Source organism: Echiichthys vipera, assembly GCF_963691815.1.
Source record: "Echiichthys vipera genome assembly, chromosome: 23".
Taxonomy (NCBI): domain Eukaryota; kingdom Metazoa; phylum Chordata; class Actinopteri; order Perciformes; family Trachinidae; genus Echiichthys; species Echiichthys vipera.
This window is the reverse complement of record NC_139848.1, coordinates 7,316,858-7,330,692: the sequence shown is the minus strand read 5'-3', so window position 1 is coordinate 7,330,692 and position 13,835 is coordinate 7,316,858. Positions and strand designations below refer to the sequence as shown.

Here is a 13,835-nt window from a genome sequence, read left to right as displayed (position 1 = left end):
GAATACGTGTCCATTTCCCGACTTGTCGTAGTGCACTGTATTTGTACTAACCTTTCTTTTTTTCAGTCGATGCCTCCTTGTGTATAGTGTAGAAATGCTAAAAACAAAAAAAGGAACGTGTATATTCTGCATGTAAAAACAGCGCTCTGTTCAAGTTCTCCTTGTCAACTGACAAAGTACGGCACAAAAATACCTATTTGAATGTTTCCGGTTAAAAGAGCCCATTCAATTCTGTTAAGTGTTTAATTACCAACGCGGGGAAGCGACGTTCTGCGTCCTCATTTTTAAAGCAACTGTAAATTGAAATGGGTGGCGAGTGATAACATCAGATTCGGAGGATATTAACAGTTTGTGTATGTTAGCGGCGTGTTTTATGCTTCAATTATCGCTTCTTGAACTACAAAAAGGGCACTTACCGAACTGTACAATTTATCAACAAAAAAAGGAATATATTTTCTAATTTCTCCTTTTTCCATAAAGCACTCAGTTTGATCTTTTACATCTAAAAATATAACTGCTACGGACGAGTTTCACAGAGAGGAAGAGATTTATTGTCATTTAACTGGTCAAATAAAACTGCAACACCACATGTGGAAGTAAGAGAATAAAAGAACAAACTGAAACAAACTAAAGACGTGGCACTCGAGTGTATCTCAATTATTTCCTTTCATTTTAAAATTTTTTAAATTGTCAGCAGGGGATTTTTTTTTAAACATCTATCAACTGTCTTTATTTCAAATGCTCATGCAACTTTCTGATCCAGCTTCTTTTTCCTGGAAAAGAAAAAAACACCTCTGTTAGCACCTTTTATTCATTCATTCATCTTCAACCACTTGTCCCTGTCGGGGTCGCGGGGGGCTGGAGCCGATCCCAGCTGACATCGGGCGTGAGGCGGGGTCCACCCTGGACAGGACGCCAGTCTATCACAGGCACATATAGACAAACAGAGACAGACAACCATTCACACCTAGGGGCAATTTTAGAGTAATGAATGAACCTAACACGTGCACGTCTTTGGACTGTGGGAGGAAACCGGAGAACCCGGAGAGAACCCACGCAGACACGGGGAGAACATGCAAACTCCACACAGAAGGGCCCCAATCAGGATTCGAACCAGGAACCCTCTCGCTATGAGGCAATAGTGCTAACCAACACATCACCGTGTCGCCCCTTTTATAAAAAAAAAAATTGAAATTCCAACCTGATGAACCTGGAAATGAGCGTAATATGGGACCTTTAAATGCTAACGGCAGATTGAAGCTATGGAATGATTTCTTGTTTTTGCAGCTTGCCATACCTGCTTGATTTCACTTGCATAGAGGTGAAGTCTTTCCTTCAGCTCGTCTCCCACAGTCAGGTCAAACAGCATGGACCATTTGCCCTCTGTGAAAGTAACTGGGACTGAGAGGACGATGCCATCCGGGAGGTTGTAGTAACCTAAAAAGTAGCCAAAGACAATCACATTTCAACACAAGGTAGAGCTGCTAAAATCAACGTCTGAGGTCGTGTAGTTTCTTCACCTGAGCAAAGTACGCCCATGGAGAAGACCTCATCTGGACCACCAATGCCATTCCAAGCCTTTAGGACAGCGAGGATGCCGTTGGTGATGGACATGGCAGCTGCTCTGCAGGTCTTCGAGGCCACCGCTGCACGCTGACAACGCACCAGCTCTTGAAAGTCTGTTTCCAACCATTTCCTGGAAGAGAGAAGGAGAGTGTTGGCTTTTGTCCCGGCACAGGATGTTTTTTTGATTAGAATAGTCAGATGTACTGTGCAATCAACATTGGCACGGACTGGAGTCACAGCAGGGTATGGTTTGGTTGGCAGTCTTGTAATTTGATATTCGACCTTGTCATGGTGTTTGTTTAGCCTGAAAAGAGCCAGGTGGGTAGAGTTAAACAATACAGCGCATACAACCAAGTATATATAATCAAATAAGCCATTGATCAAGTGTTTAAAGGTCCATATTCTGCTCCTTTTCAGGTTCATAGTTGCACAATGTTCCTAAAACATTCTTTTCTCATACTGTCTGTCTGGATTTACCTGTAGCGCTCCGTTTTAGTGCCTGTCTCTTTTTAATATGGGACCCTTAAAGAGCACTTCATCTTCCTTATTACATATTGAATCATTTTATTATTGAAACAAACCTGTCGTGGAGAATGGTTTTGGCTGGTTGGGAAAAGAAAGCTGGCCCTTTGATCGCCCCGTCATAGTTGAAAACCTTCGCCCTCTGCAGGTCAATGTAGAAACTACCACTGATGTTGCCCCACACGATGACGTTTGTAATATCTAGGGCAGAAGGAGAGAGAGGGAGAGAGAGAGAGAGATCATGCAAAGTAACCATGCGAAAGTGCAGTGGGAATCCACAGTAGGTACAGAGAGAGAAAGAATGCCCTACCTGAGGTCCTCACTTTCAGCTTCTTTGCAATGATGGCCTTGGCTTTGTTCTCCAGCTGAGTCGCCATGGTGACAACTTGGTGGCTGTCAACGGAGCGTACGTTGTCCAACAGAAGTGAGCATCTCAGATTGACAAAGGAGTCACCAGACACAATCACCTTCACCTCCTTGTTGGCCCTGGTGTCAATCAGCTGTCCGTACTCTCTGTACCTGTCTGAGACCCTCTTCAGTGTTTTCTTCTTCATTTCCTCCTCGTTCTCTGTGTCGCTGTCATCAGACCACTGCTCATCCAGCAGTAAAATCACATCCGCCTCCTGGAAAGCCTGTTCCAGATCTGTGTGAATGATCACCTGTGAATACATATGGTTAAATGGCTTCTTCTACTATATTTAATAATACTAATACATTGTATTTGTATTGCACTTTACATTCAACAATCTCAAAGTGCTACAGAGCAGAATAGAAACCATATAAAAAGGTAGAACGAAAAATAAGTAATACGTTTAAACGAGAACATCTGAAAGACATTTAGCAAAATGCTTTGGTGAACATGAAGGTTTTAAGGTCTTTTTAAAAAGCATGTGTAGTCTGCGGGGCCCCCAGGTGGTCAGGGAGGGCGTTCCATAACCTCAGAGCAGCTGAGGAAAAGGCCCCATCAGCCATGGTGCGGAGCTTGGTTCTTGGGACTGGGAGGGTGTTTGAGGTACCAGAACGGAGGGTGCCTGAGGAGTTCCTTCACTTTATAAAATGATTATAAAAAACAACATACTTGATGGAGCAGAGGTAGTGCCAGTTCTTCCGTCTCCATCCTCAGCCACTGCAAACCCTCCTCGTCCCCCTCCAGGTCCAGTAGGTGGAGGCTGATTGCAGAAACATGAGGGAACACCTCAGCAGAGAGCAGGTTGGGGATGAGAAAGTGGCAGGTCGGGCTGAGAGCACTGCAAAGGTATGGAGGTACAGCCAATCGGTCAGCTGATACACACCCTTCACAAGAATAAAACATTTAAAATGAAAACTTTCTTTGGTTTACGGCTTTTCAGACGAACCCACCTGCTGATCCATATGTGAAGGGGTTTGATAAGACTGACACGATGCTGCTCCTCTACAATCAGATTCATCTTGGTTTCCAGATTCTCTGCTGCAATATTGAGCATTACATCCGTAGTCATGTCTGATGTGATGCTGTAGTAGTCCTACACAATCAGGGATTACAGAGATTGGCACTTTCATACTCTTGAGATGTCACAACTGTATTATATATAAGTAGAAAGTGTCGCTACAGTGCTTTGCCTTAGAAAAATAATGTGGTTTTGACCATTAAAGCATGTAAACATGCTCTAGTACAGTGGTTCTCAAACTTTGTACATAACGTAACGCCTCAGAAAATATTAGGCTCTCTCGAGTCCCACCACTAAGACTGATGTTCAGCTACACACATAAAGGTTTATCCCTCATCAGAAGATTATTTATTGTTGACTGTCTTCAGCCACAGCCACGCTGTAGCATCAGAACTGACATGTCAGTGTTTCCAAACCAATCATTTTACCTCTGCTTACTTTCCTGTAATTACAGTTTAGCTCGTAATTCGGCTCATACCAAGAGGTGTCATTGATTTCCTACCTTCCAGTTATTCTTAAAATGTGGTTGAGACACTGGAGGTAAACTATCACAGCTAGGGTTGCAAAGGGGTGGTTATTTTTTTGGTAATTTGCTGGAAACTTTGCAGAAACAAAACATGACAGGAAATGCTAAACTGATTTAAAATTGCATTTCAAGGATCCTTAAAGTTTAAGAAGTTTCTTAGGAGTATATTCCTTTATATTTTACTTTGGAGATTCCTTCAAGTACCACCAGAGAGAGCTTGAATACCACTGTTTGAGGACCAGTTTTCATGGAAATGAGCATAAAATAGAACATTTGTTGGGTCTAAATCATAAATAAGTCATAGAGTGTGGTCTTTACCTACTCTGTAAAGTGTCCTGAGATAACCTTTGTTGTGATTTGGCTCTGTAAATCAAATTGAATTGAACTGAATTAGAAAACCTACCTGACAATGCTCCAGGAAGTCACTGAAGCCCCCTAAGAGCATCCCCTTCCCTCCCTGGTCCACCAGCTCCCTCCAAACCAAAGGGGACCACTCGTGTTTCCATCCATTTCTTTCGCAGGTGGCCTCCAGCCAGTCCTGTCAAAAACAAACAAGAAGTCACATGTTGAGGTGACAAATAAGTAACACGAAAAATGAAGAATGTTACCTTCCACTCTTGTGGGAGGATGGAGATCTTCCGGATCCTGAAGTTTGGCAGAGATCTCTGCAGACTGTCCGCTAATAGTTCCGCTTTGGCGTAATGTGGACAGTCTGTTTTGCCTGTAGAGGTTAAAATGGTAGAATTATTATGTTTGTATACACAGGTGGTAAATGATAAAGAGTAAAAATCTAGCTTTACCAGCAAGCACAAATTTCGCCATTATATCTTGGCGGCGTTGGTTGCTAGGAAACCACGGGTGCTGCGCTCATTTGAGTCCGTGTAGTAAAAACAACCCGCAAACAAACAGTACAAGGACGTGTTATGATTTCAAATGTCCACAGTTTTTTTTTTACTAACTATAATATTGATTTTACTTTAGGGATTTCACATTCACAAAATAACATTATTATTAGTATTATATTTTGACAGTGCGTGGTGTACCAAGTTGACGGGGGGAATACATATGGCAGCGCACACGGCACCGAGCAGCACATGCTAGTAAACACGGTCGTCAAGTTTTAACAGCGTTTAGCTCCCTGTCTCTTCGGTGAACATATTTTAATGTCACACGGTCGGTCTAGCGGGTGACATGCATTTCTTTGGGGCAGTTATTTGTATTTTTTCCCGCGGCTGCAGTTACAGTAATAAGGTAGGTAGGTCATTGAGCTAACCGCAGCTAATGTAAGCTAGCCAGTGTTTTTATAATTTGAAGGGGACACTGTTGACCTTGTAGGCAGCTAACGTTAATACTTAATTTGCACTAACTACATAACTGACATTTAACTGTAATGGGATATTTATTAACGTCACGCTGATTGAGTAATCATTCGTTTATTTACTACCTAACTACTCAATTTGCTGGGTAAATATCATCTGACGTAGTTACGTTTGCTTTATGCTCCACACAAGTATAGTGCTGAAACTAAGGCACCCTAGTGTCACCCATAACACAGAAGCATGTTTGTCTGGGTGACAGAGGAGGTCATGAGATGGGGCCTGCGCTTTTGCAGCCGCAGGTCTCTATGGCAACAGCGCAGTCTCCTGGCTACAGCACCAATCAAAGACACATCTTTCCCCAGTCAGAAATTACCACATGTTTGGGACTCAAGGGCAAGGCAAAGCCATACATCCCTAGATAGTGCTCGTGTTAGTTTAGTGAGGTTTTACACACAGAATAGGAATCAAAATGAAGACTTGGAAGAGAAGGAGCATCGCTCTCCTCCACTGGCTCATGACACCCAGTCTCATGAGGCAGCCTCAGGGTATAAACGGACACCTTTCTCGGACCACCTGCAGCGTTGTGGCTCCCCGTCAGATGTGTTAGACCTCACCTGTGAATACACACCCACAATCGGACAGATCAGCAGCTGCCTGGCCCTCATGTGGTCCACCATTAAGAAGATGTCAGATGAGCAGCGGCGCTACGAGCTGCAGCTGATGTTTGAGCATCCTGCTTTTGACAAGCTGCTGCAAATGGCTATGAGGAACGTGGCATCCATGTGCAGCGAGGACATGGCCTATTCACTCCTGAGTATGGTCAAACTGGGTGTACCCCAAAGTAGCCGCGTGGTCCAGACCTTTGTCCGAGCCTGTCAGGTAGGCAGTGAAACACCGTCGACCATGTTGTCATACTGGAAATATTTTTGTCTGGTTGTTTATCCGCATACATTTTTATCGTGCACTAACAGGAGAATCTGAATGACTTTGATGAGAAGGGTCTGTCCATCTTGACCACCTGTCTGGAACACATGGAGGACAGTGCCAATGTTGTTGCACTTAAAGAGGGCATGAGGTAAGGATTATCAAATCAGGCTCGCCAAAGATCTAAGCATCAGAATTCAATGTATTTATACTTCCAGATCAATCTACATGTTTATTGTGTCTGTGTTCTAGTTTGGTAGTTGAGGCCCGTCTTTCTAAGATCAAGAATGTCGCCGCTCTCCAGACAATGATGCGTCTGTTGGGGAAAGACGCTCCAGTCGAACTCAAACGGAAACTCACGGTTGGTTTATCTTGTGTTTGTTTGTTTTTTTTACCACATTTAATATTCATATCACTGAATATACGTATTTTTTCATCCATTCCACGCTGACACTCATTCTGTGCACTGTGTCCTCCAGAGAAAGGCCTTATCAATGACAGGCCAGTTCACCATTCCCAACGCCCAGTGCATGATCTCCACCCTGGCTACAACAGGCTTCTACTCCAAACCGCTGCTGGACATCTGCAATAAGACAATTAAAGGTAAAAAAATATATACATTTGAGATATTGTATTTTACTCATAAAAAGACCTATTTTAAAGTTTTACCAATCTGCTGCTATCCGTCTTTTTTCCACCTCTTTCCCCTCTGGTAGAAAACCTCCATGAAATTTCCTTCAAAAGCTTGTTTGCAGTGCTGCAGTCCTACAGGAAGATGCTCTACAGAGACTTGGATCTGTTTAACAGCATTTCAGACCACATCGCCGACTCGATAGACATATGGAACAAAAAACAGGTGCTGCAACAGACCGCTATCCCCTTTTTGTGAAATGTTAAAGGTCCCATATTACAGGGACCCAGTGACATTATTCTAAGTGTGTCCTCCTCTCTGTTCAGGTGGTCCTCTTCCTGTCTGTGTTTGGGCACCTCGCCTTCTGTCCCGCTGCCTTAATGGAGGTATTTACTAAGAAGATGATCGCCAATCCAGACGTCCTCACTCTTGAAGACCTCCAGTGTGTCCTCAAAGTGTACTCTTCTCTGAATTATGACCTGCGGGACCAAAGACAACAGTAGGTCACACACAGGGGGCAACACTTCGTATCATATGGACTTCAGATGGAATGTAGCCCCCGGGCTACAATCTGGCATTTACGCATTTACGTGTACTTTTGTTTATGTTCATTAATGTGCATTGTCCAGAAATAATAAATAAATATGTTTAAATAGTTAGATGCTGCATACCTTACATGAGTGTGTTTCCAGGTTCCTGGAGAGTCTCACCCGGGCTCTGGACTCCTATCTGCCACAGATGTCCCATTTTGAGTTGTTAAAGACTGTATACCACCTGTGTGCACTGGGCCACTTTCCCTCCTCACCACTGGAGCAACTCCTGCAGAGCAGCACACTGGAGAAGTTTAAAGCTACAGGTAAGATCATTGAGTCACTCCTACATATCTCTCTCTTTTTTTTTGTCTGCCATTTATTTCCCTCATACTTGGGTTTGTGGATTTCATCCATGTGAACCTCCTCTGTCCCTCCTCAGCACCTAGGGGCCTCTCTAGCCAGGAGAGAATGTTTCAGAGAGTCGGCTTGTGTCTCCGTCTTGACCGTCCTGCGCTCCCTCAGCCCCTGACAGTCCCCCCATCCTTCTTGGGAGAGCCCGTCACGAGCAGTCCACCAGTCAACCAGTGGCTCTCGGGGAGTCTGAAGAGTGTGTTGGGAGAAGAGGCTGACACAATGCTGCAGGAAATGGTGGTGGTGGAGAACCTCTACGTCATAGGTAAAGACAGAATATTGGAGGAAAGAGGCGACTGAGTGATTTGTCACGTAGTGAGTGCTTATAACAGTTTCAGATTTAAAGAAAATGCCTACCAGACACAATTTTAGCTGGTTTTGAAGCTGTGATGCTAGCAAGCGCCTGTGTGTGTTGACTGCCAGATGGTGTGATAACCAAACCGCTGCCATCCCAAACCACTGTGACGGAAGCGAGTAGTTGTGCAGAAGAAGAGCGTTCTCCAGCAGAGAGCAGTCAAAGGTAAGACTTCGGTTTGCAGTCGATACATCACCACACTGACACTGAAGAAATCTGCAGTTGTATTTTGTTTTCGGTTGAAGGTGCTTATGTCACGTTTGGTGATGTGTCAGCAGGGAGAGAGGATGTTTGGGCGTTCTGTTCTGACAATGTCAGGCGTACACTTCAACCAAAAACAGTTACATAACAAGCTCCTCATGGTTTGATACTTGTATTCAACACACAGGGCCACTTAAACCATGTCTGAAAATGCTGCTTAAGAAATGATAATGGGAAACTCAAAAGACTTTGTTGGGAGAAAAACACTTAAACAAGCACTTTAAACAAAAAATGACTAACATTAGCTTTAACATTTCATAAAGTTGCATATGTGCCGTTTTAGTTTATTTACAACTTTTGAAATTGGCTTTTCTTGCACTGATGTCTTCTTCTTGGTGCTATTTTATTTGTGTTTTTGTTCAGCTCTACTCCTGGTCCTACGGAGTCGTTTAATAATGCATATAACATGTACAGAATCAAATCTCATGCTTTATTTTTCTCCCAATCGCACACAGAGTGTCTAGAATCAGTCATTCAGTGCTATTACTAATTAGATTTCTATGGAACCTGCTGGTGCATTTTGGCTGATGATGTAGAATGTACTGATTTTTCACACCTGATCTTAACTCGGTCTGCATATACACAAACACAGATAAAAAAACGAATCAAATGGTCCAACACTACTGAGTAAACCTCGTTGGTTAAGTGTGTGTTAGAATAAGTCAGAAGTACAAAATGCTCTCAGTTAAAGAAAGCCACAATCTGCTCTATTTTTCAGGTCCACCACTTTCACCCTGTCATGCGTGTGCCTAGATTCAAATGTTGACCTTTTTAAAGCTGAGAAACGCCTTGTCTTCATGTCCTAGAATCGCAGTCATTCTGGCGCGACACTCTGATCTTTGCTACGGCACGTCCCATCCCCGCGCTTCCCTGGCTGTCAAGGTTCGCCATCTGAAGATCCTGGGATATAACCCTGTCTTGGTGAGACTCAGAGACCATCACATTTACAGATACTGACGTTTTACCAAATGTCGGAATAATATTTCTACATTTTGCTGTAGACATTTAAATAAAACATGTTCCTTTCAGAAGTGAATGCTTAATTTCTAAAGAATATATTTTTTTAAATGAGGAATTAGTGCATCAGTGAGGGCAAGACTGACGTGTTCCTAATCCTGTTTTCCAGGTAATGGAGCAGGAGGTGCAGGCGGTTCCCGAGGAAGAGAGGACGGCGTTCCTCAGGGGACGGATATTTCCAGAACTCCAAGCATCGGACACACAACCTAAAGTGGAGCAGATGCTACAGCAGTCCGAACCCGTGCAGGCATGATCACACAGACATTGTTGTGCCATTAAAAGCTTTGTAAACAATTGAGAAGGAATAAATGTATGAGAGTGTTTAAATAAATAAATGTGCTCCCTTCCCCACTTTGTAAAAAAGTGTCATTTTCCATCGGAGGAGTTACTGTGGAGGATGGAAAAACTCTTTTTATCATATTCATCTGTTCCAAAATGGCTTCAAAAGCTAACAGAAACAATATGTTAATCTTGCTGATTCCTGTGGTTGTTGATGAGTAAGACCACACTGCTGAATGAAACCAATAAAAGCAGTGCGTACGCTTGCAGTAAGTGCACAGAAACTGCAAGGTGAGCAAGGTGAAGGTGGAGTCCCTTTGAAGCAGCCACGTCTGCAGAACGCCTGAGCAAGGATAAAAAACTGTAGATGAGGAGGACAGGAAATGGTGCGCGTTGTTATTGTTTGAAGTGTTCGCCTCTCCTTGTATCTGGTTCTCATCAGTGATGTTTACTCTCTGAAAGCACGCTCCGTTTCACTCCTGTTTTCTCAGAAACGAGAGCGTGGAGAGAGATTTGTGATGTCGATGGTTGCATGAGATTTAGATTTTTTGACACTATAGTTTGTGGAGGCCTTTAACGGCTTTTTATATTTGGTGATTGCGGTCGCCCACTCGTGATTTACATATGACCACAGGTTTACTAGCTGAGAATGAAAAAACCTGGATGTGGTTAAATCCCCTCATTCAGACACCATCTTCTGTTTCAACCGCAAAGAGGGGTTCCAGCTACAGATCAACTGAGAACAGGAAGAACAGGAAGTTGGGTGTGTTGTATTTTTTATTGTCCCACACAGACACAACTGTAAAAGGAACTGCTACTTTTGCTGTGTAGACAAGACGACAGGAATGGCACTACAGAAAACCTCACTTTCAGTTATTTACAGTAATTAACGGGAGAGCTGTGCAAATGTTGAGAGGGTGCACAGGGTGATCAGAAGCGGCGTGGTATAGGATTTTGAACCCCTCTTTTCCCTCTGCGCTCCCTGGGTGCTTTGGGTTTGGTGTTCATGTAGTCGCTCTGGGAATCCGACCTTCTCCACTTGACCTGTAAGAGAGATAGAGTTTACCAGAAGAGATGGATTTTTAAGTGGAAGGAACTCCATTTGTGTTGATTTCATCTGGCTGGATGACTATGAGATACTTAGGAAGGGAGGGAGCCTTTTGTAGCAGATTTTATTTTATTTTTTTAATTTAAATGAAATTAAATGTTTGAACGCTGCAACGGAAATGTAAGTGTTGTGAGTTTGACACCAAAATAAAGAAATCAATGAATGTAGCTTACATGTGGCCATTTAATGGTTACACGGGTGGGATTTTTATAGGTTGATGCTAATAATTTTTGGACTCTGCTGATTATTCAGGCCAAGAAAATATGTGTAAAACCATACATGGAGAAATATGGAACATCTACTCAAACAGAGTTTCATTGGGAAGGCGAGAAAACTCTTGGTGAACACTTTTAGAGCATCTTGGTGGAAAACCGGGACTTAAATGTTTTTTAAACGAATGAAAAACACATAAATGCAGAGTTTCAAAAGGCACAACAGGATCACTAAATTAATTAAAACTCACTTTCTAAAAAAAATGGGGGGAAACAGATTGAATTTACATTTTTAAATTCACTTCTTTTGGTTAAAAGATCATCTCCCAAGACCCAAAGAAGGATGTGTCCGTGTCATTAAACTCTACGTTGTTCTCCTCTGGTGTTAGTTTGAATGTGTTGGAGGAATATCTCACCCAGATGATGCCGGCAATAATGGTGACAGTTAGGCTGTAGCTGCTAAGAACCACGAGCCCCAGAATCCAGAGCCAGAGAAATGCATCAGTTTGATCTCCACCTGCTTTAGTCTTTGGGTTTTCTTTATTTTCAAAGTCACATTGGTGTCCTGGAAGAAACAGGAAGTATTCATTGCACTGCACTGTATGCACACAAATGACATACGCTTTAAAACCTGCGCACCTTTTAGGACTATTTACCTTTGACACGCACCAAAGTCGACAAAGTACTCGGTACGTTTCTTAAGGGAGGAGGGTACATGACGATGCCGTCACATTTGTAGATGCCATAGCTACTGGCGTTCACTCCGGTGAGCAGGAAACTGACTGACTTATTTTCTGTGTTCTCACGCAGTTCCACGCCCATCCTGGTGTAGGGTGGTTTACAGTTTGGTCCATCTTTGTCATGGTTGCACGTATGGTTGTAGATCACTTGTTTCTCCTTCAGAAGGTTAAATGTCACGTCTTCGTCGGTCAACTTTGGGCAAGGCACGGACACATTGTCTCCGGCGGGTACACAGAGGATGTTCAGCGTGTCTACAGAGCAAAAGGACGGGGATTCAGGGTGCATGTAGAAATGTATCTTACACACAATATGGCAAAGAGACACAGTAAGCAGAGGGCTACAGTGGCTGATTGTTCAATTCAATTCAATTCAATTTTATTTATAGTGCCTAATCATAACAAAAGTTATCTCAGGACACTTTACAGAGTAGGTATAGACCACACTCTATGACTTATTTATGATTTACATAGACCCCCGTAGAGTACGGTGTGACACACCACACCCGTGAGCCCAAAAGTGAGGATTCATTCACTAGAATTGTTGCACTTGTTGTTGCCAGGAGGCCTGTTTGTCTCCAACCACCGTGAACACCTTTGCAAAGGAAACAGCTCCTGACAGCAACACCTCCTGCAAAGATTGCTGTGTATGCATCTAATTCCACTGAAATAAAGGCTTTCAAAGTCGCCACTTCACAGAAACTCCACCCCCACACAGAATCTGTGCAATAGCAGCACTTCTAAGACTATTTACTTCTACTTTTATTCAGCCTCACATTTCGCATGAAAGACTGACGTTTTCGTGAGTGGCATACTTGAGTCAGCCACTGACTGACTCAAGTATGCCACTCACAAGGTGTGGTGTGTCGCTCTGTTTGTAGCATGGATTGGTGTTGAAATGAACACCTTCTGCGCTCTGTGTGCACAACAATTGTCCCAAAATTGAGGCAATATTTTGTTTTGGTATTCTTCTGTTGACTCTGGTAAATGCAGGTTCACATTAATTACACATTCAGCCAGCATTAGGAGACTATACGTTACATCCTACGCACTTAGCAACAGATTAACAGCCCAGAGGTGAGGATTTATTCACTAGAATCTGCAGAGGAACACATTTGTGTCCCTTATGAATCAAATGTCCATGTTTTATTTGCATACGCTACCTATCCACTGCTGCAATTTAACAATAAGCCCCCTAAATACACTGATGCAGCAACCAAACAGTCCCACACATGCACAATATAGTCTCCTGCAAGTTCTTGTAATACTTATTTCTTGCAGATTACTAGTATCCATCTACCGCCTGCATACCAATCTTTATGAGTATATGATTTACCAAAGGTTAGGTTGTATGTGTTGCAGTAACTCACCCTTGCAGATGGTCTGAGACTTGGTGGCGTGAGATAACCTGCAGCTCAGGAGGACCATGAACATCCAGCAAGCTCTCATCTTGATCTTTTACACCGAGAGTGCCACGTTGCCTCAAGGCTTTCCCTCATCACCTGAAACCTCGAGCTCCTTCAGCAGACTACAGTAATCGCATGCGGCAGAAAGATTTGATCCGGCACTCTGATATCATCAACCTCGGTTCCATGCACGCGCTCCTTTGACTGTAATGCATCATATCCTCACGGTGCCTCTGATTAGAGCACTCCCACGGTGCTGCAGTGACTGAGGCTCTCACTTCCTCTCATAAGGGAAAACATCCTGTGGCAGAAAACACCCCCTCTTCGTAAGTTTCCGCTCTCTCCCAGAGTGTGTGACCTTAAGTGCTCGTTTAATTTAATGTGTTTTTTGAGGAGGAAGACTCTTCTGTTCCCATCAAGCGTACCTCATATTCTCAGATAGCCTTCAAAACAATGTTACCTCTTCTCAAATGTCATTTTGTGCTCAAAAAGCCACGGCTTGCAGGAGAGGTTTAGGCCACACAGATGATTTTGATAGGTTAAAATGTTTTTGTATAGTTGCACTATCGTTATTTGCTGCTCTGTGTGCCCTGAATTGCCC

General features: G+C 43.2%; 3 protein-coding genes across 3 annotated transcripts; 1 reads left to right on the top strand and 2 right to left on the bottom strand.

The window, feature by feature from the left end:
- Positions 1 to 558: 558 nt before the first annotated feature.
- mdh1b (malate dehydrogenase 1B, NAD (soluble)) lies at positions 559 to 4,863 on the bottom strand (the record flags this gene model as incomplete). Its single annotated transcript, XM_083938010.1, has 10 exons — positions 559 to 576; positions 1,298 to 1,437; positions 1,521 to 1,696; positions 2,148 to 2,289; positions 2,399 to 2,747; positions 3,167 to 3,335; positions 3,448 to 3,590; positions 4,445 to 4,579; positions 4,650 to 4,762; positions 4,842 to 4,863. The coding sequence occupies 10 exons, from the start codon at positions 4,861 to 4,863 to the stop codon at positions 559 to 561; spliced, it is 1,407 nt and encodes a 468-aa protein (XP_083794136.1).
- A 271-nt stretch (positions 4,864 to 5,134) lies between these two features.
- Positions 5,135 to 9,806, top strand: fastkd2 (FAST kinase domains 2). Its single transcript, XM_083937721.1, has 11 exons — positions 5,135 to 6,239; positions 6,332 to 6,435; positions 6,537 to 6,645; positions 6,764 to 6,887; positions 7,001 to 7,140; positions 7,242 to 7,414; positions 7,608 to 7,771; positions 7,888 to 8,124; positions 8,283 to 8,379; positions 9,282 to 9,396; positions 9,602 to 9,806. The coding sequence occupies exons 1-11, from the start codon at positions 5,601 to 5,603 to the stop codon at positions 9,743 to 9,745; spliced, it is 2,046 nt and encodes a 681-aa protein (XP_083793847.1). The 5' UTR covers positions 5,135 to 5,600; the 3' UTR covers positions 9,746 to 9,806.
- Positions 9,807 to 10,584: 778 nt separating this feature from the next.
- Positions 10,585 to 13,434, bottom strand: LOC310964799 (T-cell-specific surface glycoprotein CD28-like). The gene is made up of 4 exons (XM_083938065.1): positions 13,199 to 13,434; positions 11,748 to 12,083; positions 11,508 to 11,656; positions 10,585 to 10,815 (listed from the first exon to the last, which is right to left on the bottom strand). The coding sequence occupies exons 1-4, from the start codon at positions 13,275 to 13,277 to the stop codon at positions 10,702 to 10,704; spliced, it is 678 nt and encodes a 225-aa protein (XP_083794191.1). The 5' UTR covers positions 13,278 to 13,434; the 3' UTR covers positions 10,585 to 10,701.
- Between the last annotated feature and the right edge of the window lie 401 nt (positions 13,435 to 13,835).